The 26,211-nt window shown below is 38.2% G+C and overlaps 1 protein-coding gene across 7 annotated transcripts in view; it reads left to right on the top strand.

The window, feature by feature from the left end:
* NCKAP5 (NCK associated protein 5) overlaps nucleotides 1-26,211 on the top strand; it is a 426,805-nt gene that overhangs the window by 350,184 nt on the left and 50,410 nt on the right. For 6 of the 7 annotated variants that reach the window (XM_054069955.1, XM_054069950.1, XM_054069949.1 and 3 more), the window contains 5 exons: nucleotides 7,861-7,965; nucleotides 11,054-11,245; nucleotides 11,749-15,605; nucleotides 16,300-16,477; nucleotides 20,742-20,820. In XM_054069955.1, coding sequence (XP_053925930.1) covers nucleotides 7,861-7,965; nucleotides 11,054-11,245; nucleotides 11,749-15,605; nucleotides 16,300-16,477; nucleotides 20,742-20,820 — 4,411 coding nt within the window. The remainder of the gene's footprint in view (nucleotides 1-7,860; nucleotides 7,966-11,053; nucleotides 11,246-11,748; nucleotides 15,606-16,299; nucleotides 16,478-20,741; nucleotides 20,821-26,211) is intronic. The other variant, XM_054069951.1, reaches the window with a different exon arrangement.

Here is a 26,211-nt window from a genome sequence, read left to right on the forward strand (position 1 = left end):
ATTAAATTAGCTCATTTTATTATTACTGCAATATTTACAGACTCCTACCATAGTGCTATTTAAATGAGAACTAATACTTTGGAGTCTCAGAGCTTGAAAACATTGATAGAGTTATGAAATGAAAGCTAGGATCAGAGAGGATTACTCTGCCTTTCAGTGTAACTTTTATTTAAAGCAGTTTATAAAAATTAATAAAACTAAAGGATTTGGAACAGGAGTAATTTTAGGCTTGCGTTAATGTTGTCAACTCTCTGAAGAATACGGAGAGATTATGTTATTTGTGTTTGTGCATCAACTGTCTGCCTAATACCTCCCAATTTATACCCTAGAATATAAGTTTCCAGCCTTCTGAATTACTTTGAAATCTGATTCACTGGGTTTTGCCGTCTCTGGATGGCTCGATAATAACAGAGAGCAGCGAGCCTGGAAAATCTGAAGCAGATGCAAGTGAAACCATTGTTTTATTTTCTGTGCTGGATTTGCCTTGTTAACAGGATTTTCTGATGTAGTTTTAACACCCTAATCTTCCATACGATTGTTTGTAGTATCACACCCTTGTACTTTGTCTTGGATGTTGTCACTTAAGTCTCAGTAAACTCGCCTGGAGGATTTGCCAGCAAAACTGACCAACTACTATTAGTGTTGGGTTTGAATTTAAAGTCTAGCATCTTCTATTTCACCAAGCTTCTAGGCTTTTTAGTGATGTCAGCCCAGTAGCAGGGAAAAAAAAACAAACTGGAAAATGTCAAATTAGAACTTTTATTAAAGTATTTTTATTAGAAAATGCAAATCCACTTGACTCAAAATTTCTGGAGTAGCTGGAAACTTACTTTTTTTGTACTAAGAATTGGTACAGCTTACTGAAATGTTTTTTACAGTTAATCCTTTAATATTCATTTTATGTATAACTTTTTTTTTCCTGTTACCACTGAGCAGTACTGCAAATTTGTGATAGTTTCCTATATTTTACACAGCTGTAGGTAAGACCAATAAATAGCAGTCTCCAACTGCTTGCTTGTACCACTCTAAGAGTTCTCCTGGGGTTTAGTTATTGTGCATTAACACCTTTCCTCTCACCAAAAAATAAATCCAACCAACTATAGTGGTAAATTTCCTGTGATACAGCTGCCCGGAACCCTAGCAGCAACATACAGGGCTGATTTTAGGTTGCTTGTCTGACAGATCTTGAACGAATATTAGATATGGAAGACATCCTACACATTAACACTGAATACAGTGGGGTATAAGACTTCAGAGTCGCTTCAACTGAGCCAGAGTGAGCTGTATAGTGTTTCATGTTACACGCTTTTGCCAGATCTCAGGTATCTTCATTAACAGCTTGATTTGTTGGAAATGGTACCTGTAGCAACAGAGAAATAGTAAGCGTAGCTTGGTGTGGTGCATTAGCTTTACAGTCAGAAGCCCTTGCCTGCACAGAGGTTTATTACGAACTTCTTGAGATCTAAGAAGTGATGAGCACGTAATTATTTTGGGTAAGGGAGGGGTGTGTTAAAAGGTCAAAGGCTGTTAGTGTCTCACTCCAGTTTTAGCCCCTATCCTGTACATGGTAAAGCATGGTCCAACAGTAGGAGAAAGTTGTTCCTTGACAAGGTGACTACATATCGCATGTTCTCCTTTGACAAATCCCTGGAATCGTTATTGCAGAGGTTCATTTGCTTTCCCTGGGGTATGTTCTGCAGCAAAAGAACAAGCCAGAAGAGAGCTGTGGTAAACCCCTCTTTGCTCCTATGCTTCGCTGATGCTTTCCCCTTTCCTCATCCCTGGCTGCTTGATGCAAACTTTTGGTGCTTAAGGAAATGCACAGGTACCGGCTGGTCGGTCGTGGTTACTATGAGTACAAGTGAAAATATGAATCTAAACATACATTGCGAAATAATCTCATATAGTCAAACCTGTAAACACGTAACACATTTTGTAAAGAAAAGGTATAAATCTAGAAGTTTTTTTCTTATTTCCTCATCTTTTAAAGTTTGATCTGTTTTGAGTGCACTTGTGAAAATTTAGAGACAGACACCTGTATGGATGTTCCTGTGCAGATTATAAGACAAGGTCCTGTTTTATTCCCAGAACTGGCACAACAACAACAAAAAAAAATTAAAAAAAATCACATTATTAACTGTTTGTTTCTGGGCAGAACTGCAAAAATGTTATTGTGCATAGGGGACCTTATTTCGTGTAAAGGCACTGCTGAGAAGTGGCAAGAATGGCAAGAATGCTTCTTGAAGGCACACTGTACTCTGCAGCTGAACCACCAAAATGAGGGCTGAAATATTTGTGTGAAATAGCCGTAGTCAGAAGTTAATTCGCACTGTTAGGATAAATGATGATTGCAAAGCAATTTATTAGAGAATTGGAAGGAAAAAAGCTCAGCTATTTCCACCGTGAAATGTCCTTGAAATTACCCTAAAGGATATAGGTATAAAAAGGAATCTGGGATGGCATATACCATGTGCAGGAACTCTCATGGGAAGCTGCCTTTCGTCACATGAAGTAAGCAGCTGGAAAGATGAAGGCAAATTCCTAATCAAACTGGTTAATTAGTGGAAAGTGCTCAGTATGACAATTGCTGTTGCCATTATAAACTGTGAAAAAGGAAAGAATTTTCTTTTACTAGAAAGTTAAACAGTGATGGCCATGAAGTTCTGTTTATAGGAAGTGAATAGTAGGAAAGTAGGACATAATTCTGCATTTTCTATTAAATATAGACTTCCATGAGCTGAAGAAATTATTATAATTTTATTTTCATGGCATCACTTTTATACAATAAACCATCAGGCATTGCTTTATGAGCACAGTGTACAATTGCAAGTACATTTCCTATGTTAGTGATTATTAGAATTCAATAAAATGGAAACATCTTTTTGCATCTTTCATTTTTGCTTCATATTTGGCTGTTTTATGTTAGTAACCACTTGTTCTGCTCCCTTTAGAAAGCAGAATTGCCATATGTCAAAAGCGTATGCATTACAAATTCTAATTTGCCTAAAAGCAAAACCTATTTCTACTTTTCAGAGGGTTTATTATTTTTTCTTACGCTTAGCTTTCTCCTTTATTTCAGAGTATACAGTGCATGAGAAGTTCACATATTCACACTTTGAATAGTGCGTGTTCTTAATTTAGACAGTTTCTGATGGCATAGGTGAAGGATGTGCTCTCATCTCCGGCTGTACAACATCTTTGCCATGTATTTAAGGACTAAAATTCTAGATGTAGTTTTCTGACAGATTATATTTTGCATAAACTAATACTACATAAATTGCATATCTAATCATATCTTTTCTTTCTGTCTTTGGTCTGCTCTCTTCTATGGTGTAATGGTAATGTAGCATAGGGTACTATTTCTGTGAGACCTTTGAAACTGAAGCTTATCCTAGATGTGATTATTTCATAGCCACACTCTGCTTCTGATAGATCTGACTGTCGAGGAGGTGAACAATGGAAAGGAAAAGAGAGACAGCTCAAGTGATTGTGAAAAAAAAGTCAGCTCGAAAGAGTGCTTGTGTTCATGAGCCTCTCTCACATCTATAAGGAGATCACCATATCAGCTCTCTTCTTGTGTTGCACATTTTTTTTTGCATGTTTTTGGTGGTGTTCCTAGGGCTTAACTAATTTAGTACCACAGGAATAGAATTAGAGTGGTGGTGCTGCTGGCTGTGGACTTGAGGGGAATCTTCTTTATTATTAAATGTATTTAATATTATTAAAAACGAATGGTGAGAAGGCTGCAGGAAAGCTATTCCCTGCCAAACCTATTGCAACAGTTGGGTTAAATAGCAGAGCAGGACAGAATATGCCCGTTAGATTTGTGATGCCCTGGGTAACAGCAATGATTGGAGGAGACCACGCTCACCAAACAAACATTTGCAGCTCTGGCACAGAGTACCAGGATGAAAAGATCTCTTTAGGACCTAGAGAAAGAATTTCTTTCTTGTGAATGATGGACTTTGGCTCATGTGAGAAAAGCAAAGCCAATTGATTTAATAGCAATTAACTCATCCAATATTGGAGAGCCGTGTACAGTTTGGCATAATTCATTGAAAACTGTTCTGGCAATGCTGCAGACCATTAGACGTTTCAAAGAGGAGATGGGAACTAATAGATATTCTGCACAGAAACAGTCCAGAGGCACAATAGCTTGGGCAGTCTCTCTGTAATATTGCCTCATGCCAGCAGGTAGTAGCCTTCTTTTATCTTCCTCGAAAGCCTTATTAAGGATGCTGCTGGGGGGAGGGGGAGCTGTTTGATGGATTGGTTATCTGCCTGCCAGATAATTGTATTTCCTATTGCACTTGATGTAATAGCTTTCCACCTAAATTATCAATTACTTTGTTTTTATTTTTAATGTGGGTTACGGGAGTTAATCTTGACATCGAGCCACAAAGGGCATGGCCTTTTCTGCATCAGTCTCACAGGTGAAGGAGGAGCTTTTCTGCTCCTGGTCAGAGGCAGCCACAGAGAGGTCCTTTCTGCTCTGCTGTGGCCTCTGTACCTCTCAGCACCCACTTCTGTAGAGACCCAGGGGCAGTCTAGCTGGACGCTACAGACTTTTTAGTCCGCACCTGCCCTGCCGCTGCTCAATACGGGGTAATTTCCAAGCAAGCTGGCCCAGCCCACGCTATGTGCAGTTCCAGAAGGGTTTTCTGTTCTGCAGCCCAGTGCTCTGGGTGGTTTCCTGCATTTAGAGGGACCCAGACATCCCCCACCATGTGCCACTATTGCCCATTTTCGCCTTGTCGTTATATAGGGCACAAACAAATGGGGCAGATGACTTACACTTATAGTTGTAACACTTCAGTTTCATATTTAAGTATTCATTTAAACAGATGCAATCTTTTCTGTGGAAGTCATTCTGTCCTGTGGTCTGCCTCCTGTTGCATTGCATTGCGATAGCATCAACGCTGATTTTAATATTGTACAATTTTCAGGGCAGCAGTAGCTCCTTGATCTAATTATGTGACTGTCGTCTGAAAATAACCATAAAGGACACAATACATTTTACGTATCTGAGAAGAAATCAGAATCAAGATACATAGTTAGCACAATCCATTACTTGATTTTAAATGGATCATTAATGAGGTTTTTTTTACCAAATACTAGAGTTTTCCCCTTTTTCTGATTAGAAAATGGAGAAGGAAAAAGAAAAAATAAATGAAAGAAAACCAATTTTCTTATCACTTTTCTTTTGTAATTGGATGACTTGCTTCAGTGCTGTGTGACTGTATTTAATTAATGATCTCAAACTTTCTTACTTGTTAATGCTAGTCATTGTGCTGGCCGTGTGTCTGTTAGCTTATTTGCATATGTGTGGGGGAGTATTCCCAATGCGATGATCTTTTGTTTGATACAGAAATATAATCACATTGTACATCTTGAGAAAACACTTTCCTTCTTTGTCAATCATTTTAGTCTGCTGATTCACCTTTGTTATTAGGGTTTTACAGAGTCGTATAGTTTAAGGCTGGCAAAGATGATTCAAACCCTGCGTGACCCATGTGCAGCCCAGCCCTTCTGGTGGCTGAGCCGGTGTGGAAGGTCCCCCTGTAACTCCAAGCCATTTAAAGCAGTGTTTTATCACTGGCCAAAAATTATTTCTGGGTTTTGCCTATTCTCATTGGACCAATCTCTCTTCTTAGGTCAGAAATGTTCAATAACAGCAGCACACTAAATTCTATTGGATGACATTATAGGAGTATTTTTAGTTTCCCTTATTGAGATGCATATATTTTCCCATTTAAGGAATGAAGTATTTAGAATGCCTTGCTGGAAAAAATAGGAAGACCATTTTACAACTATAGAACTCCTATAACACTATTTCTAGGATAGTCATCCATCTCAGATGTCCCCAAACATCATGTCTTTTGCACAGATCTGGCTATTGTAACTTAGCTAAAGTATCTCCGGAAGCAAAAATCAGATGGCTGGTGTTACCTGCTTAATTAATTAGTAATTAATTCATCTGCAAAGAACAAGTACACTACTTGTTCATAACGTTGGTGACTCCTGGTTCTGAAAACAGTGGAACACTCTGGTGGTTCAACGATGCAGTTGGAATTATGATCAAGAATAGCACGTGTACTAAGTCAGTAAATCTGTGAGTTTGGGAAGGCATTTTACCTGGAGCTTAAATCTTGCACAAGCACCTGACAGTAACTCTAGCAATAACACTTTAAAAGGTGCACACTGTAACTGGGCAATAGGTATCACTGATGTTAAAAAACACGTGGTTGTGGATAGTTAATATTTATAATGAAAAGTGTATTGGATACTGAGTGCTTGTAGCATTTTAATCTATTCAACAATACAATGGACAAAATGTGCTTATATTGAATATTAGTCATTGAAAATGTTTTCCATAATCTATCTGCAAGAGCATCTCCGCAAGAAACTTGCATGAATATGTAACTCTTGAGAAATTATTCCCAAATTTATAATCAGTAGTTTTGGAGAAAAAAAAAATTGCTCGATTGTCTGAAGCAGATGCCTGAAGCACAGCGTGCAGATAACAGAGGCTGTAGGAATGGCTGCCTGCTTTGTTCTCTGGCAGATTAGTTTCTGCGGTGGGTACCAGGGGAGTGGGTTGGGGAGTAGCTGGGCGTAAGATACTGCATGACTGATATTTCGGGGGCCTGCAAAGAGCTTTCATGCCTTGACTGCTGCTGCATGGAAGGGATTTTGTGGCTACAGATTCTTTTTCCCTCCTTGACCAGGCTTTTTGGATGGGCAGAGAGATGTTCTGCTCATGCAGCTTGTACAGATCTCCACGGTTAGCGTCCTTTGTGGGGTCCCCCTGGCAGCACCTGCACCATTTATTCTTCTGAGCTGAGCGCCCCAGTGCTGAGGAGAGGGTAGATGTCGTCCGTCAGGTTGCAAGCCTGGAGAATTAATAGGAAAAAGAAAAGAGCCTGATCCAAAGTCTTTTTCCTTGGGGGAGGGGAGTGGGAGGAGTGTTTTGGGGGTGTTATGTCCTTCATTGATTTCAGTGGACTGTGAGTCAGATCCATACTGCCTGTTACATGATATGTTGGTCCAATGACTGACAAGACTGCAGATATTTCTTCTTTTGAAGTCATTGGCCAAGGCATCCACATAAATCATGGATTTTATTGAAACTGCAATTAAAGCAAATCAGGCTTAATGCACACTGAAAGCCTTAGTAATTAGTATACAGGTGAACATGGAAGAAAAGGCACAAGCTTAGCCATCCTTCCAAGCAAAACTGAAAGAAGTCTGTATATAATCGAACAGCATGTGAATATTAATGCACAAAATCCTCTGAGTCCCTAGTTCCCTGATGCAATTATTTTCTATTCACATTAATTGTTCCTAACAGATGACATTAATGACTTTGAGTTAAAATGTGTGCAAAGGAGGCCTTCAGCAGATCAATGCTGTTTAAAAATAGGGTCGCTTTTGCAATCATTCACTCAAGGTGTAACAGCTCGTAAATAAAACAACATTAACATGTTGATTGATTTATAAATGTTAATTTCGTAGTTCATTTTTAAGCTTTTTTTCCTGAAACACGTCAAACTCTATGGATAGTGGTGGAACTCGTGTTCATTTGTCATTCTTGCATGTGAAGGAATGATAAGTTGCAAAACAGTGACTAGGAGAAAAAGTAGAGTTTGTTTTGGATGAAGAATGATCTGTTCTGCAGACAGGAAGTCTTGGACAAAGTAAACACGAAGAGCAACATTTCAAATAAGAATAAAGCCTCTTTTACCTCAGGGTCTTAATTTCTCTTGAAATTTAACAGCAGAGTTTGGAATTTTAAAAATGCTGATCTGCTGCATATTTGACAAATGCTTATGCTTTGCTCATTCCCTTCTGCCCCCCCAGAAACTCCATTCACGCATCTTAGACCTCTCGTCTGGGGATTTGCTTTCAGAAGTAGAACGAAACAGAAGCCTGATGCAATCTCGAACTGCTGATGCTCAGATGCAGGTGAGGTTTTGTGCTGTCCTTGTACCCTTATTTGGAATCCTCCTTCCCATCTCTGAAGTCTGATGTCAGGGATGAGCCATAAAGCTGATCTCTGAATTGAAACATTGTTGAGGTAGATAACAATACTTCTTCTTCCTTCTGTTCTCTGAAATTCAATATTGTGTCCTCAGTTGATATAGTAAGCAGATAGTGTCACTGTGCAAAAAAGCATTAATCTTAGCAGTGTCCCCAATATACCTTTTTGGGTATTGATTACATCTCAGAATCTCTGAGAAATGGTCAAGGAGCTTTTTATTAAAGCCCATACACGGTATTATTCATCCTACTTTTATGATATATTATGTATGAACTTTAAAAAATTCATGGGCTCTGCATTTTTTTTTTCAGATGGGGTTAGCTTTGTGCTTATTTGGCAAAACGTTCACCAGTGTGGCTTTCATGTTTCTTTGTCAAAGAGAAAAGTGGCTTAAAAAACAAAAGTCACATAAAGATAGAGGGGAAACAAAGAGGAACAGAACATTGAACCTGTGTGTGCCTTTGATTTTGAAGTACAGTAGTATCAACAAAAATGTGGTCTTCTTTGTAATACATACTTTAATGAAAATACATTGTTTCAAAGGTTCACAAAAACGCTAATGACCTTTTACATTATGTGTAATTAAACCTTCAGGTTAGGTTTTTCTAATATAGAGTTTTGTGTCTTTAATAGTCTGATTCTCTCAATTTTCTGTGATTTTAGCAAAAATTATGTATTTAAATTGTAATACTACATTCAAGCCTTCTTACTCTAATTTCATTAAAGACTTAAGAGTCATGATTACAAAAAGTTACATTTCCACCGTGTCAGTTAATAGACCCATATGCAAGTTAGATACATTTAATTAGTGCATCATAAACATCCTATTCAAAGTACTTTATTGGATAATTTAGAGAATAAAGGCAAATTGTAGGAGAAAATTCCACTCTCTCTTCAGTGATCTGAATGCAATCTAGAAACTGGGTATATATCCTGCTTCAGAATCTGTAATGGCATGATATTTTTTGCACGTTTTCTCATCTCCTTAACAATAAAGATGATTACAGTAATATACTGTTATTTTGCTTTGCTTAGATATCTCCATTTTTCCTATTGCTAAAACTGTAGGACCAAATGCCTTTCTCCAATCTGTAGGTGCAAAGGAAAGGCTCTCAGGGTAGAGGAAGATGACAGGAATGGAAGACGGTACTTGTCAGTATGCTGTGATCTCCTCTTTGCTCTTCCAGGAAAGGATTTTACAGGCATCCTTCCCTTAAACACTGTGATGACTGGGACATGGCCTAGTATAGAGAGCAGGAATTTTCCCAGTGCTGCAGCTGAAAGGCAACGGAATAGCCAGAACACGCAGATGCTGCCATTGGCCACTATGCAGCCAACCTTACAGGGAATAACACCATCGTAGCTGAGGAATCTGATGAGAGGAGGTCTCCAATGGGAACCACAGTGTCAGAAAAAAAAAAAGAGTAATTTATCTCAACAAAGCCAGAAAGTCTGTTTCAGAGCCAAAAATGTAGGCATCAGCCTGCCTCTGATGCTGAAAGATGTATTCTTCCCAAAGCCGGTGGATTTAAAGGCTACTCCTCCTACATCCATTTGACTTCCTTGGAGAACATGTACCAATAACTCCCAGAGGTGAAATGTGCTCTTGCTACCTCTAAATGATTTTCCCATTCATAGGTTTTGCCTGTGACAGAGAATAATGATTTGCCCTGTAGTTACGTTTGTCAAAACCAGAATATTATTATGTCAGTTGAGCAATGAACAGCTGTACTGATGAACTCCTCAGCAGTAAAAATTCTGCTCTCTGCCATTTAACTGAGAAAAGGTTCAACCCTAGTAGTAATAAATAGGAGGACACGAGGGAATCAATGGAAGAAATTAGCAGAAGTCCAACAAACATGTTAATGTATTAGAAGTGGCTACAAACTGAGCATTTCCTAGCAATTTGCATGAAGAAGCAGTGTCTACTACGCACAAAGTTTCGATAATTATTTTGTGGATTATATAATTTTAAATTTCTGGTGTCTTTCTGAATATAAAGTTAAAAATTTTCATCTAAACAAAATTAATTTGGGCTATATCTACATGCAAAAATGAATAAATGTTGCTTGAGCTTGCACGCTTATATTCTGCCTTAATGAAATCCAAAGCAAAGTTTTATGCAACAGAGTCATGTCACTCTGTCTGGTGTTCCTGGTAATTAAAAAGATGTCTGATTTTGTAAGGGAACTGGAAAAAAGAATAACAGAATGGTGCAGGCACTTAACATTAAAGAAGCTCAAAGACTGTTAGGCACAAGACTATTAGTTTGAAAACAAATTAAAGGCATCCTAGATACTCCAACAGAGGTTTAATATTTTACCCAAAGTGCTATCTGCTCTTCATTACTCTCTTCCTCAAAGCTGGCACTTAGTCACAGTCAGCTGAAATTGCATTTGGAGAGGGGTGATAACTACACAAGTACTAAAGGCAGCCATAAAGTGTCAATAAATTGCATAAGCAAGAGGCTTCAGCTGTCTGCGAGCGACACAAAGATGGATTGTCCTACGTCAGAGAGTTTCTTAGACAAAGCTTTGAACTAGATAGGAAACCAAAATTAGACTGTAATGGAGAGATTCCATTCTCAGTGGACATTCAGGTTGGGATACTAAATTAATTTACCTTGTCCAGGGTGTATAGCCTCATCTGTTACCTTGTAGGGCTATAATGCAGTTGTCAAGATGTACTTGCATTCTTATAACTTTGTTTTCTGTATCTTACTGGAGCACGCTGCTTAAGTACAAAGCATAATTCAAATAGAATAATCTTCAGCAAGAGAAGAGCGGAATATTGGTTTGAGAATAAAGAAGAAAACATGGAGGATTGTGTATTTTCCCCTGACAAATGCAAATGTTAGCAATTTTTAATTTAGTTCTCTGTATTAAATTCACTAATGGCATAATAGGAAGGCGTAAGTAGCTTACTTGTTTTTCCTTTGTCCTTCTTAATCAAGGGGAAGTTAAATGATCTTTCGCCACTCATACGATATTTCTGTTTCTTCTCATATTTTAGGAATGCCATCAGAATGTGAAATGCAGTACGCCTGTCTTGAAATGCCAGAGTCAGTTAACTATGACAGGTCCCAGCCGCCTGTATCCCCGGAGCAGCTGCAGTAGCAGTGAACTCTCCCTCTCAAGTGCTTGCAGTGAATATTCCAGTGGTTCCTCCTACACTTGGAACGATGGAAAGACATGCAGCAAAAGGGTAAATCAAATAAATTTTCTTCATTTATTACCTTAAATAAATCTGAAACAAGATTCATTGAAAAGCTGCCTATTTCAGAATTTTTTTTTCACTTTCTTCTCTTTTATATATAAAATGGTTGTCACTAAACTCAGTAAGGGTTCTCCCCCGATGTCTCCCTCCTTTTCACTCTTCTCCCTTTCAATTCTTTTTTTAAGTGTTTTATCACTTCAATTTGTTCACAGTTTGCTCATTTATTCTGATATTTATTCCGTCTTTCACAATCCAAATTCCTGTTCTTCTTTATCTTAATCCTTCCATTTATGTTGTTCTTCCTGCAGGTTTTAAACACACTGCAGCCTTCACACTGCTATGAAGTCCTTTATTAAAAAATAACGTTGCTATTAATAGCAATGGGTGAAATGTAATGCCCTACGCAACTCCTAGAACTCTTCAGTAAAACAATAACACTTTTTATTAACAGCACTTCTGAGTAATATGTGAGTTTTATTTTCTTTTAACAGTCATCTGTGAGCTGGGATAAAAGAATAAGCATTGGTTCTGCACTCCCAAGCAACCTCTCAAGTCCAGCAGATGATCTACCTCCAACTCGTATCAAGGAAAACCATATCTTAGAAGGGCTGAAGAAATTACAGAAGCAAAAAATATTACTTGAATCACCTTCACTAATATCAAAATGGGGTTACAAAGATTGCATGAACTCTAATGAAGGAATATATTCTCCTGGAGTTAAATGTGGCAGCCATAATGAACAGACTTGTTGTAAGCCAATGGAAATAGGAAGTATTTGCATTGAACATAACAAAACTTTCTCTTATGATTCAGATTCACATGATGATGCAGATGACGAGTCTTCGTGCTTACTCTTGCTGCAGGATGTACCAAGCAAAGACTGCAGGACCTGCTGTAGCAAATTAACGCACAGTGTTTCTGACAGTCTCTTTGACTGGGATCATAATAGGAAACATTTGCTAGAAAGAAGTTCATACTGTAATTCAAAGGAAAGACCTGAAAAATTGTCTAGTTTTGTCAGTGGATTTCATGCAGAAGTAAACTCGTGCACCAGAGCAAAGCTGCCTGAGTTACAGTTAAATCAAAGCCATGCTAATATAGGCTGGAAGGACCTTAATTTTCAACTTTCAGATACTGATGACAATGAAGTGGTGGATGAATTGCATATAGAAAGCAGTGATGAGAGAAGTCCGTCGGATCTATTAGCAACTCATTTTACTGAGAAATACACGAAGACCTCTGACATGCTCAAAGTCATGGAGAATTCTCAGCTTATATCTACAAAAGACAAAGAGGAAAAAGAGATATCTGTTCACTCAGACATTAGGCCAAAGACATGTAATTTCATTAAACAACAAAAGGTTATAAAAAAGACCTCTTCTGAAGAGTGCATTACGGTAATATTTGATGCTGAAGATGGTGAACCTATTGAATTCAGCTCACATCAAACTGGAGTTGTCACTGTAACAAGAAATGAAATTTCAATCAACCAGCCACAAACTAGGTCCAGCGCAGAATATACTGAACTTATACCTCAGGGAATAACTCATTTGCAGACAGGAAATGATGCTAGAAATTACACTGCATTAGAAAGACCTGAAGATGAAACCAAGAAACAGACTGTTGAAGATAATACCGGAAATAAAAGTACAGTTGTCCCTGTAACCTGCGGTGAACCTTCACACTGCAGAAGAGTGACACTGCAAAATATTCCACGACAAAAACTGGTGAAGCCGGTTTATGATGTGGCATACAAAGCCAGTTCAAGCTCCACTGGGCACACAGGAATCAATCAAAAGCCAAACTTGACTAAAATACCCAGCAGAAGTAAATTTTCTCCACAAAAAACTGTGATGACGGGGAGTGAGGAAACACCTGTAGCTCAATCAGTGGGCCCTGCAAACCTTGAAAAATCGCCTGCTCTGCCACCTGTAAAGCTTTCAAGATTCAAAAAGGCACAAAGTCCACCTCGTAATTTCAACTCGAAAGTTGACTTCCAGGTTCCAAAGCACCCTGACCACCTACTGCCTGGCTTGAAACGTCCAGACAGAGGTGACGGGTCAAAGTATCCAAAGAGTCAGAGTCCAGCATCACCACTGTTGCCTCAGCACCTTATAGAGCCCAGAGACTATGGAGAACCTCCAACCAGAGACTTCCATTGTGATTTAGCAACTGTGGAACCCCGATCACCATCTCCACCCCTTCCTCCGGGCAGGTCGACATCCCTGTTGATTCGCCCCAATTATGCTCATTCACCTCCTGTAGCAATAAAGTTGGGAGGAGCTGGTGCCAGTGAAACAGCAAAAAATGTACTGAAATCATCACCATTAAAAGGAACTGTGAACTCTGGCTTTCATAATCAATCGAGTCATGAAGTGCAAGCAAAAAATGTATCTTCTGGGTCCAAAATTGAATTATCTTACCTTCAAGAAAATGCAGAAGAAATTATGCAAAATAAATGCATGTCTCAGCAACCCCACAGTGCTTGCCAAGGACTTTCCAAAGTTTCCACAAAGCAAGTCTGCCCAAAAAGCCCTAATCAGCTGCATCTCCATAGGAATCGTGAATTTTCCAACACAGACTTGCAAACAGCCAGATCCATTTCTCTAGGTTGTCCATCATTGGAAACAATTTCTTCACAAGACATATATTCCAACAAAAAAGACATTTCCAGTGACGGTGTAGTAGGTCAGCCAGAAAAGATGCCAGCCATTCTACCTGCAAATCCTCAAGGTCATACAATAAGCACTAGTGAGCCTCTACTATCTCAGGTAAACAATTCCCCATTGTCAACACTGTTTCATGGAGGTGACACTACACACGTTACCCAAAACTCTCATGAGAAAGGAATGAAAACTCGTCTCCCTGTAGGACTGAAATTATTTGTCAAATCTCCCCAACTTCTCCGAAAGAGCTCTACTGTACCAGGGAAGCAGGAAAAAGACAGTATAAATGCAGCTTCCAAAAGTAACGTGAGTTCGAGTAAGTACAAGCAAAATGAATCTACATGTGTAACCACCAGATGTGCAATGAGCGCTGAGCTAAAAGACTCTAAGTCTGATACTGAAGTAAAAAATAATTTTACTGTGGGACTTAGTATGGATACAGCATCACCTCATTCACATGAAAACCGCAACTTCGTGGTAGACAGAGCAGATGGATTAGAAAACAAATTAGTTAAGAGATCAGTTTCTTCTAGCAGCAAGTCGCACTTGAAGCCAGCTCTGGGCATGAATGGAGCAAAAGCTCGTAGCCAGAGTTTTAGCATTCATACAGGGGAAAAGCCATCTGCCCCTGTGACAGAAGGTCTTGGAAAAGTTCGGACTCAGATTATTACAAACACTTCCGATAGAGGAAATTCTTTAACAAGGCAGAACTCAGCCATGGAGGGACTTCAAATCAAGGCCATTCCTGGCTCAGCAGTGACACCAGAGACTCTTTCATGCACTCCTAAACCCACAGAAAATTCTTGTTCTAGTCAAGCTTCTCTTGGAAATACGAATAGTTGCACTAGCCAGCATGGAAGCCCAACCAAACTGCCTTTCAGATCATCTTCAAAAGTAGACTTGTTTCACAACACTTCAAGATGTGATGGAAACAAACTATTTCCTCAGAAAGATGCACGTAGTCTATCTATCCAGAGTGAGAAAAACACTGAAAGTTTTAAACACGAAGCTGTAAGTAAAAAAAGTGTTCTGCCAGCAGAATTGGAGTTAGAAGCATCAGCTACTGTACCTTCCAAACAAATGTCATCGTTTCAAAGTTTAAGTGGAATAAAGTGTCCTCATAAACTGGAAGCAGCAAAGTCACTAAGACAGCAAATGTCTTTAAAGTTAGCAGAAGCCTCTGAGAAGGTTGCTGATGTTTTGAGTTCACCAGCTCAACAACCTACAATAGAGGAGAAAGTCATGTTATGCATCCAAGAAAATGTGCAAAAGGGTCAGGGACAAACCAAATCTCCCACTGTGGAGACTAAACAAAAGACTGGGCCCTCTATAGCTAGTTGGTTTGGCTTTCGAAAGAGTAAGCTCCCGGCACTGAGTAGCAGAAAAACTGATGTTCCTAAAACAAAGGTAGAAAAAAAAGATGCAAAAGTTTCAGGATTTGGAATTAAGCAGGCAAAATTAGAGAGACGAAAAGAAAAGAAGAAAACTGAACAACACTGTGAAATAGAAAATGAAATTAACAGGAAAACGGACAATGGTAGCATTATAGCTGATGTCATGGAGAGGAGAATTATGAAACCTTCACAAGGCACAGCTGGTGAGATTGAGTGTGAACAAGTCAGAGATTCCACCACAGCTACATGCTCACCAAAAGACAGTTTTATGAAAGAGCTTCTAAACAGGTAAAACTCTGGAACACAGTTTGGAGTATGTTGTTGTACTCTGTGGCTTTACAGATGCTCAGATGTTACGTGCAATGTATGTTTCTTTTAGACTAAGAATGCATAATAGGAATCAGTAGATACACTATCCAGACTTCAATCTCTGCAGAAAAAGACATTAATAATGAGATAATAATTTTATTCGTGTTACTCTCTTACCAAACCAATGGCCTTTGAAATTAAGGAATGGCAAGTTACATCCCAGTTGATAGAAATTCAGATAATTCCAGAAATCCTGAATCTAGACAGATGGTGTATAAAGATAGAGGATAATTAAGTATATTTTTTAATGTGTTTCATCTTCATTTATTGTAACCAGCAAACATGTATTGGGTAACTAGTCAGAATTACTTACCTTTCTGGCTACCACAACCTTTGGTCACAGAATAACAGCAATTGCAGTAGTGTGTTTTCACATTTGCCCCACAACTGTCCCAAATATAATATAAATCATTACGTGTGAAAGACTAAATTGATATACTACCTGAAATTGCAAGTGACAGATTTGATCAAGGCTAGTTAGAAACATTTATCACTCAAAGGTCTAGAGACAGAAAGATACAGAGAGGTTACTTTAAACATTAAAGGAATGGGAAACTAGAGTGATTGAAGAAGGGCAATGTAATTTATCAGAGGAATCACTCTCTACCTGCAGAGTTGATAAGAAAGCAGCTCAGCAGACAGAAAGTGGATCAAATAATGTTTCCTACAGGAGTGTGTCGAAGGGCAGCTCCCAGGGCTCCTCTCTTCATGGCAACTCTGTCAGCTCTCAAGGAAACCACAAGAAAAACAGCAACACAAAAGCTGATATGGAAATGCAAAATCAGACTCTGGTAAGTGCTTTAGTACATGAAAACATTATTACCTTCTTTTCAACTTCTGGATGTGTTTCTTATTGCCAGTACAGACAAATAGGATAATAACTGTTTATATATGATAGAAAGATTTTGTGTAGCTAGAGAACTGTGAATTAATACAGAAGTTGGCAGCTTGACTATAGGCCAGATTATTAGTCATGAAGATCCTACTGCTTCTACTGGCAGTTCAGTTCCACTGGAGATACGTGCACAACAATGCTATAGTCATACTGTAGGAGAGGGAAATAATAGGAACCTTTTCTTTTCTTTCCCTTCATTTTTTCCCCTTTTCCCTGAAAATTGCATGCCAGTGTTGAACATTCCTCTGAACATTATAGAAATCATTAAGCCTAGAAAGTGCACTGCTGGCGGGAAGAAGGCAAAGTATTTGACCGCGATTGGCAATATTTGTCACTTAAGTGGGAGTCTTTCAAAAGCGAAAAACATACATTTGACCCATGCCTCTCGTCCTACCCTGGAAAATCTCCCTGTTAATGCCCTGCAGTTAGTTCTGTGCTTCAATAAGGAACTAACTATAGCTGACACTTTAATTTACCCAGAGAGTAAGAATGTTGCAATTTCGAAGAAAAATAATTTTGTTTTCTGTTTGCTGCTAGATTCTGGTTCCTGAAAGGTTATGTGAGTGGCTAATTTTTCTGCATCAAGAAGTGTGCACACAGAATCTAGGATTGTAGCCTAAAGTCAGACTGAATGACTACGCTTCCTTGTGCAGCTTCTAATTAACCTTAGAATTTAGTGAGCAATTTCTTGCCTAGTGAGGGCCTTTCCAATGATGTTTTAAAGTCCAGCCATCAGGAGAACAGAGATGCTTTAACTCGATGCGCATTCTTTCGTTCCTGATAGTTGTCTTGGCCATATTATTATGATAATTATTAACAGTTGTCACAATTTTTACCAAAAATCTGAAAATTTGTGCAAAATATAATACTGACACATGAAGTTGAAGCTTTTACTTTTGTTGTTCTGATAAAACTGGGTTACTGAAGTTCAGCACATGCAACTGTTTCATCTGAGAGAATCTGAATTACAAAAATCTTTGGGATGTGTTTCAAAGGTAAAAAAAATTCAAAAAGCTTCGTAATGGGAACTGGAAAAACTCTTAGCTTAGTGCTGACGTTTAGGATGCTTAAGGTCAAAGTATCCCACACATGGTTTCAACTTCAGGCAAATATTTTTTTTTTTACTTTAATGCAGATGTCTTTCCTAAGAACATCTGCAAGGTCGTTTTTTAAAACTTACAGGGAACATATGCACAATGAATGCGTTTGAAAACTTTTTCCTCCTGACTCCTGTGGTATCATCTCTTCTTTGAAAATGTAGATGTCTCCTGCATTATAAAACCACAAATTATAAGCATATCTAAGGCTGTCCTTGTAGTGTCACTGAAAGGAAAGAGAGAGAATGAAAGTCTGGAAATGTGCAATATGCAGGAAATTCAATCCAACTGATCTAGAACTTTGATAGCAAAGCAGAGCCCCTTATCAGAGCCACTCAGTTTAACTATGCCCCATTTAATATGGTCCTGACAGCTTAGGGTATATCTTCACCGTACAGAAGTATTAAAAACTCTACACATTGCTTCTACGATTTCTTTCTAACATATTATTTTTTAATGCTGCAATAATTTGCTGTGCTTTTTGTCTGTCATTTTATGAAGTCTCTCTAAATTCAGAAATAGTAGTCATTTAGGACGTTAAGTATATCTTCAAGAAACACACTTTGTTTTATCAGGGAGCTACAAAGATTGTCCTTAATATAAGTAAATAATAGAGAGAGGCTAATTACACTATTTAGTTTTTAAGGACATGTTAGTCATGGGGAAAAAGGCATTACCTGTCCTATACTATACATATTTTTTGTTCACTGGGAATGGAAGTATATTTATGTTATTTTTGAAGATTAAGTTACACTATGTGCTTAATCTTTTTGATTTTCATATTCTGTTTTTTTGTGGCACTTAATTCCTGAAAGAAATATCTAGTGCCAAAAAACTGAGGACGTATAGAATAACAAGATTAAAAACGTGCTTACAGTTCTTAATGCTACGTTATGAAAGAGATAGATGTACTTTAAGATTCCAGTGTATGTGATATTTCATCTGTACTCCAAACTTCTCAAAGAAAAACAATGGAAAGTCTTTAAATTCAAAGTCCATGCATCTTATTGCTATCATTTCCAGTTAGTCTTTAGTGTCTGCTTACTTTGAAGCAGATTGTGAAGGACTGGGAGGTACCTCTGACTGAAAATAGTCCCATGTAGTAGAATGACCTGTTGCGCATTTTTTTCCTCGTGAAAAGGCAAAATTAATGCTTTTGGAGAAAAAAGCATAAAACTTTTGAAAAACTCTGAACCAAGGAGATGTCTTCGTTTTTTGAACAATGTGTTCAGTCATATGGGTTCAGTGCAGAAGCTGCTCTATTTCAGAACCACATATCATGTATATACTCTTTCTTTAAATCCTGGCCGTAACATTTTTCACATTAATTTTCTAGAAGTTTTTCCTTTAAAGCCTGTTTAATTTTTGATTATTAAATCCCTTCTCTTATGATGTGCCAGATGAAGACTTGTGGCACTATTATGCCATAACGTACGCACCAATTACCTCTGATTTCTGTTCATGCAAAGAACGTTATTGCTTGATTGCCGCTGAATTTATGGAAAAAGCAATGTTCTACCAATGGTGGCCTTGTGCATTCACCTTCAGAGGGATGTGCTTCCCGTTAGTGTTCATCAAAAAAGCACTTTGCTCTAAAGGCCAGCCAACAGAAATACATAATCTTTTAGTCCAGACCAAGGATATTGCCCATTCGCCGATACTTTTTCATGTCCTTGGCTGGAGCTTAAGGTGAGATGCAATCATTTTCGTGCTGCACTGCTTCATTTCATCTTTGTAATTTTATTACAGCCCGGTGTAATTTAGAAAAGCCATGGGCTTTAGTTTGTAAGGTGGAAGTGTGGCACCAAAATCAAGTTGCCAGGAGTTCTGTATCGCACTGCCTGCCTGCAGTCTGTGTGTTTGGGGAATACCCAGAGATCTGTCCTAATATTGTGAAATGTCGCATCAGCAGCAAGTCACAGAGCACCGTGCAGTCTGCAAATGTGAGAAATTGTTACCCGTAATTTGAAGCCAAATGATCACATAATCTCTTTTTGATTTCCCATAGCCTGAAGAGACTCATTTCAGAAGAAAAAAGATGTAAAAGTCTCTGGGATTAAGAGATTATAAATGCACTTTTATAGAGAGAATCTTCTGTGGCTCACTACGGCTAGTCACAAGAGGTTGACTTTTGTAATCCAGACAAGCAGAATATATACTGTGATCATAGATATGTCACATGCAAATCATGATCAATTCTACATGTTTAGATTATAGAAGATACTTAATGTTATTGTGACTGTGCGGTAAATGGTTTAAAACATTATAGAGTGATTAACAACTAATGTAAGATCTCAGATATTGAAAGTATTTTTTTATGCAGTGCTGGCTTTTCTTCTCTTATCACCCTGAAAGTATCTTCATTCCTGTTTGATTCATAAAGCATGGCAGAAAATTATGTCCCTGGGTCTGAATTATGACTGCTGATGGCATGTAATGGAGGGGGTTTTCACTGTATGCTAGGAAGATACTCAGATTATAAATACACTTGGGAAATAGGAGTGCAGAAGAACAGAGCACAAATATGCCTTCATCTAAAAAACAGAATAGCTAGAGGATTTTAATAACACATATTTGAATAACATACGGACCCTTAGTGTGCACTGCAATTTTAAATGAAGTTTTCCCTTTCCGTTTAGCTTTTAACAAATGCTTTTAAACAGAGATGGAAACAAAAATGTTCAATGTTCACCAACTTGAGAGTTGTCACATTGCGATGTGGTCACGTTCACATAGAATCTGAAACATGTTATTTCTAGAGAGAAAGAAATAAGAGGTCAGGAGACCTCAGCATAATTTATTTTAAAGCAGAAAGACTTTTCCTTTTGAGGAGTAGCATCTTGCAAGGGTATTTTTTGACTGCTGCATATTGTGGCTTTGGATGAAGTTACAGTTATTACCCTGAGGTGTCATTTGTAGAATGATGCAGGGTAAATACTTCCACTCTCAGCCTCCCTGTAACTTTGCTGTGATTTATTTCTGAAAAGATATTCTGTAGTTATCATGAAGCAACATAAACAGAGTTACAGATATTCTTCACTTTTGTTGTTGTACTATGTACAGGCTAAAGTAGTCACAGAAAACCTGCAAGAAGAAGAGGAGGACACCATGACAAGGACTACATGTCAGAGTCATGTGATAGGTACAAAATTATGTTTTACACTGGATTTTATTGCTGTCTCACTTCTGGGAGAAAAACATGTTTAATTCTCATTTCTTTATTTGTTTGCCCACCTACTGTCAGCCTTAGCATTCATTTAGCTGTATTCCTGGATTCCCTCTCTTCCATATTTCACCAACTATGTAAAAGACAAGTGCATACCATTACCAATTGTGGATCAATGCAGTACTTGACAGAAGGGCTTTTGAATCTGGTTAAGAAAGATCATTTCAGCCTACAAAACTAGTGGGTTACAAATAGTGGCTTAACTCAAGGGTTGTTTGACATGATACTTGCAGTGGAAATAATACTGATATACTCTAACTCTGTCATCTGGCCTTGAATTAGTAAAATCAGAGTAAAATTTTGAATAACAGCATAATTCCTGTGGTAAACTGAACCAAAAGGAGTAGTAAACCAGCTGACTATTCAGAAGTCTTTAAAGTCATTACTGAAAAAACAAAATTGCCTTTGCTCTACACATTCAGGAGGACAGCACCATCTACCCTGCTGCTTGATTGATGCGTACTCATTTTTAATCTCAGTGCATGTTAAAATATCTAATAGGTAGTGGAGGACAGAACAGAGGTTTGTCTGGGATCTGTGTTGTAGCAGTATGTCACCAATATAAAGAACTGACTCTGAACGAAAAAGTTTCTCCTTTAGCAAGTTCCCTTTACAGGCAGAAACTGCTGCAATAGTTAAAATCTGATTATTCAGTGTTTTCAGGGTAGTGTAAACTATCCAAAACCTCTTTCATTTCATTGATACTGTCAGCCTAGCAAGTGGGGCTGAGCCGAGGTATCATGTCGAAACACAGTTGTGTTTGAGGTAGTAGGGAAATGTTTACATGCTTTATTGCCTTGTACATCCTTTTCAGTCCAAAATTCAGCCAGATAAACTCTGGCTGTCTTAGTTGCAGAAAAATTCCCTAGACTCTTCCATCTCTAAGAACCCAGGCATAAGTTTGCTCCATTACAGCAACTAAATGACAAGAACTTTGAACAATGCAGTGGAAGACTCTTGGGGGGATTCTGCGACTGGGTAGACACTAGCCCTGCCCCTCACTCTGTGAGTATGGAACTTACTTTCTGCTCCTAGAAATTGCTCAGAAGAGAATAACTCTCTTTTTTTTTTAACTCTCAATTAAGATTGCCCAGGGTTATTTTTCCTGAGGCTGAAATAATTATTTTTCTTCAGCCCAGAAAGTCTGAGAACTTTTCTTTGAACTGATATGGAATGTTTGGGTTTAATTTTTTTTTAATCCAGATACTGAACAAGAGAAAACAACTATTTTTAGAGCCTTTTTCTGAAAAGACTCCAGTGCTTCCTTGGTGTTTGTCAGTGTAATTAGTGGTTGTGGCTGAAACCTCCTAGCTATATACTTCACAATGTTTCTATGTTATTTGATTATATTACTTTTTTATTAGGTCTACAGTGCCTTAATATTTCGCTCCTCTCACAGGCACCTATATGTGCCTCTGACAAGACATAGCGGTTACAGGGCAGTTTGATTGACATTCCCTAAAGTCAGATTTCTGTTGTGCCCTGGGTTCCTGAGGCCTTCGGTCAGCTGGGACAGATCAGCTTTGTGAGTCCAGCACTCCTATGCAACAAAGTCCTTTTTTTTTTGCAAAGAAAAGACCTTTTTCCTCACCTTGCTCAGGGTTCATGACATGGATAAAGTGACAGGTAGGTCTGTGGCCCAGGTCTGTACAACCCACCGTATCTAGTCCTGCAAAGACACCAGGCAATGCTGCCCTTGGGAAATTCCTATAGCTCATACAAAGACCATTCCATCATTTGAATTATGCCAATGACAAAAACATCTTTTCCCTAGACAATGCCATCCCTTAAAGGCTCAACACAGGATGCCAGCTATCCCTGTTCTGCCTTGTCAAGCCATCTAGAATAACTCAAGGAGTTCGCTCTGAAGGTCTAGTTGTTAATGTCAGGAAACTCTTTAATGATGAGAGACACTATGTGCAATAGGTAGTACCGGCACAGCAAAAATAATAGAAGTCTAAGCAAATTTGTTACCATTAGCACAGTGAGTGCTAATGCAGAATGTACCAGTCATTACTTATTTCAGCAGGACAAGTCCAAGCCTGGGAAATTAGAAGCATGGATCTAAGTGCACTTCCTGAATACTCCTAAATCAGTATCGTGCTGTGTTATATTCCGCTCTCATCAGGCTGGTTTGTCTCACATTGGTATTTTTGCAGCTGTGTGTCTGTGTTGCTCTTTGTGGATAGCGGGTTTCATAGGCTTCATTCAAATTATTTTACCAAATTCCTTGATAGAGGTTCAGGCATTTATCTGATACAAAGGTTTCATGGAAAGATGCTGATTTTTTCAAGACTGAAACTCTGCACAGCTTTAAGAAATATTTGAAACATTTCCCATGCCAGCTTGTGATTTTTAGTCAAAACCGTACACAAGGAAGAACTTGTGAAGGTTATAAAGAACTTGTTGGTACAGAGAATTACCCGAGATGTGAGTGCGCCAAATTCGTCTTTCTTTGTTATCAGCTCCTACACTTCTGGTTGTCAGAAGCAGAAGGGAATAATACAGGAAGGCTGGCTCTGTAAATGCTATGCCTCACTGCTGTCGAGCACCTGATAGCGAACCAGGTCCTTAGTGGGATTAAAGAGGGCAGTTGCTCTCTCCCCTGAGCAGTTCATTTCCTCCTGGAGGTTTTTGGTCTATTGTTTTCATGGTATAGTTTTACAGTGCTGAGGCTTCTTCCAGAACAGGAACATCTTTGAAATCTTTAAAATTTCAAGGAGCTGTAAATTTATTTATTACTGCATTCTTCACCATCATAAAGAATTTTGTTTTATGAAAACAAAATGTACTGTGCTTTTGTAGCTGTACTTTAATGAGTTTGTTCTACTGGTTTTGATCTAAACTGTTACAAAATAAAGCTGAATATATAGAAGATTAGGAAGGCTGTGATTAAGCAGGAAAGATGTTCTTTAATACATTGAAGAAATAATATGAAAAATATGTGTTGCTGTAGTTGTCACTGTAACATACCTAAATTGACATCAGTTCTGCCTAGTCAGCTAATAAACAAACTACAGGTAACTGAACAGACTTGAAGGGAAGACTATCATGTAAGACAGTGCTGGTTCATCACTTTCTACTAATGAGGTACTCCTGGGTGTGTTAAACAAAAACGTGTTAAATGCCAGTTGCTAGGATTTTAATTTATTGTCAGTTGTTGATATAAACAAATTTAAGTGTTTTGCTGACTCTTTGGATTTGCTACATTGAAAGAGTACAGGAATGCACAGTAATATAAAACTTCCCCTCTCGTATACCTGTATCTCAGGGATAGGTATTTCCTATGAAGTGGTCATTTATATTGTGCTATACTGTACTTAAACACATACTTAGAACATTTTAAAGTTTTCAAAACAAAAATATGTTATACTCTGGTTACATTTACTGTACTGTCAGTGAGGATGCCAAATGTTGTGCTGGCGGCACAGAGGATACCTCTACTCCCACTTCCCACAGAGAGGAGACCTAAGAGGCCAGTATCACTCTCAGGCTATCTTCAGAGCTCCTTCCACAAGCCCTTTGTGATAAGGTAGTTGGATTTTGAAGGAGCGATGAAGAGGGAAATGCTAAAGTACCTAATAAGAGAAGGACATGATAAAAAGGTTGACTTTCCCTTCATGTCATGAGACATTCTCCAGCTCAGGCAGGTACAACAGATTCTCCAAATATTCCTACAGACATATTCCTTTATTGAATGCAAAGATGATATGTCAAGCTCGTGGCAGTATTGTTCCCCAGTAAACATAAAAAAGCCTTCATTTTATAGAGGAAAAGATTTCTGTTTCCCCTAATGGAGTAGAAGAGTCAGTGTTTGTCTTGTATTTCCCTGTTGTCACAATGGCCAAAAAAGTTACAAGACAGTTTATAGATGACAACTTTACATAGAGAAGTTAATAACTGGGCATCTTGAGAAGAAAAAAACAGTTGTGAGAAAGTTCAATGTTTCATATTTCAGATATTGTTTCAAATTAGCAGCCACTCCTGGAATGGTGTGATTGTATTAATAATAATGTGTTTAGAGTTTTCATTGATAAACAGCTGCAAGGGAAAAGCCAAAAATCCATGGCACGAGCAAACAAATGCTAATTACTGAAGAATTAATTCTTACAGACAACTTCACATGAGAATGCTATGGTGCACAATAACAATCATACCAAAGACAGTTTCCTTGATTACAATATTCATATGTTATGGCTAAAATACAGATACCTCGAGGGAGCAGTAGTTTTGACTATACAGGTCCGTACAGAAATGAAAGGGTTCCTGACCTTATTTTCTCTTTAGGAATATCTATATCTCTAATGAAGAGGAAGGTTAGTCATATTTAGTCATATCATTTTGCATTGTTGATAAACCTGTGCTGAAGGTGAAGGAGTTAAAAGCGAGTGTGCCATTTTCTCAGATACCAGCACTCTGGTGACTTACCAACCCCTGTTTTTGAAAGCTGCATGGTAATCACTTCTCTGGATCCAGTTTCCATTTCTTTTTGTCACCCCAAATAGGTGTCAAATTTCCTAGAGAAGTGAGTCAACATTGAATATGATTTTTGCTAATGATATACTCAAGCTTCACACAAAACACAATCTCAGCATATATTCACCAGCCTGTATAGGCTGATGAGACGTGTCTGAGAAGGTGCAACATCTATTCTTAAATTTATATTTGTTTCAATACAAAGAAAGAGGATTTCTTCTTTTTTTGTCACAGATATTTCTATGTGTAAATATTCGCCGTAATGGATTTCCAGTGGCACTCTATCCTTAGCAATTCCTAAATGAATCAAACAAGCACTTCTGGTCCAAAACACTGAAGCTCATGGAGTACATGAAAACATGGACCGTTCATCTAAAGGAATTATTTTCTCGAACTGGAAACATTTTGCTTTCAAATGTTATCTTCAATGTGATATTGATTGAACGATAAAGCCAGATTAATTCTTTAATAAAAGCCTGTTGAGCTTTGACATCAGGGACATCACTGCAGGTAGGCTTAGCTTTGGGATGACATCACTGGTAAAAACAGAATACGTTAAAAAATCTGAACTGACCTGCAGTTCACTTGAGCATTCTGAGTGCTCTAGAGAGTAAATACTTGATAATATAGGAATTGGTAGTAGCAATACAAAATTTATCTGGTTGTTGTTGGTAGTATCTACCCCACCGGAAGCACAAGGTACTGCCTCAGTAGTATGGGAGGTTAATTCCTTGAGGCAGGTTAGGGTTAGAATCCACAGTAGAAACATTCATGGGTCTTGGAAAGAAATATCAAACTGTGGCATTGACCTGTATTGATTGATTGGAATAC

Source organism: Cuculus canorus, chromosome 6, assembly GCF_017976375.1.
Source record: "Cuculus canorus isolate bCucCan1 chromosome 6, bCucCan1.pri, whole genome shotgun sequence".
NCBI classification, from domain to species: domain Eukaryota; kingdom Metazoa; phylum Chordata; class Aves; order Cuculiformes; family Cuculidae; genus Cuculus; species Cuculus canorus.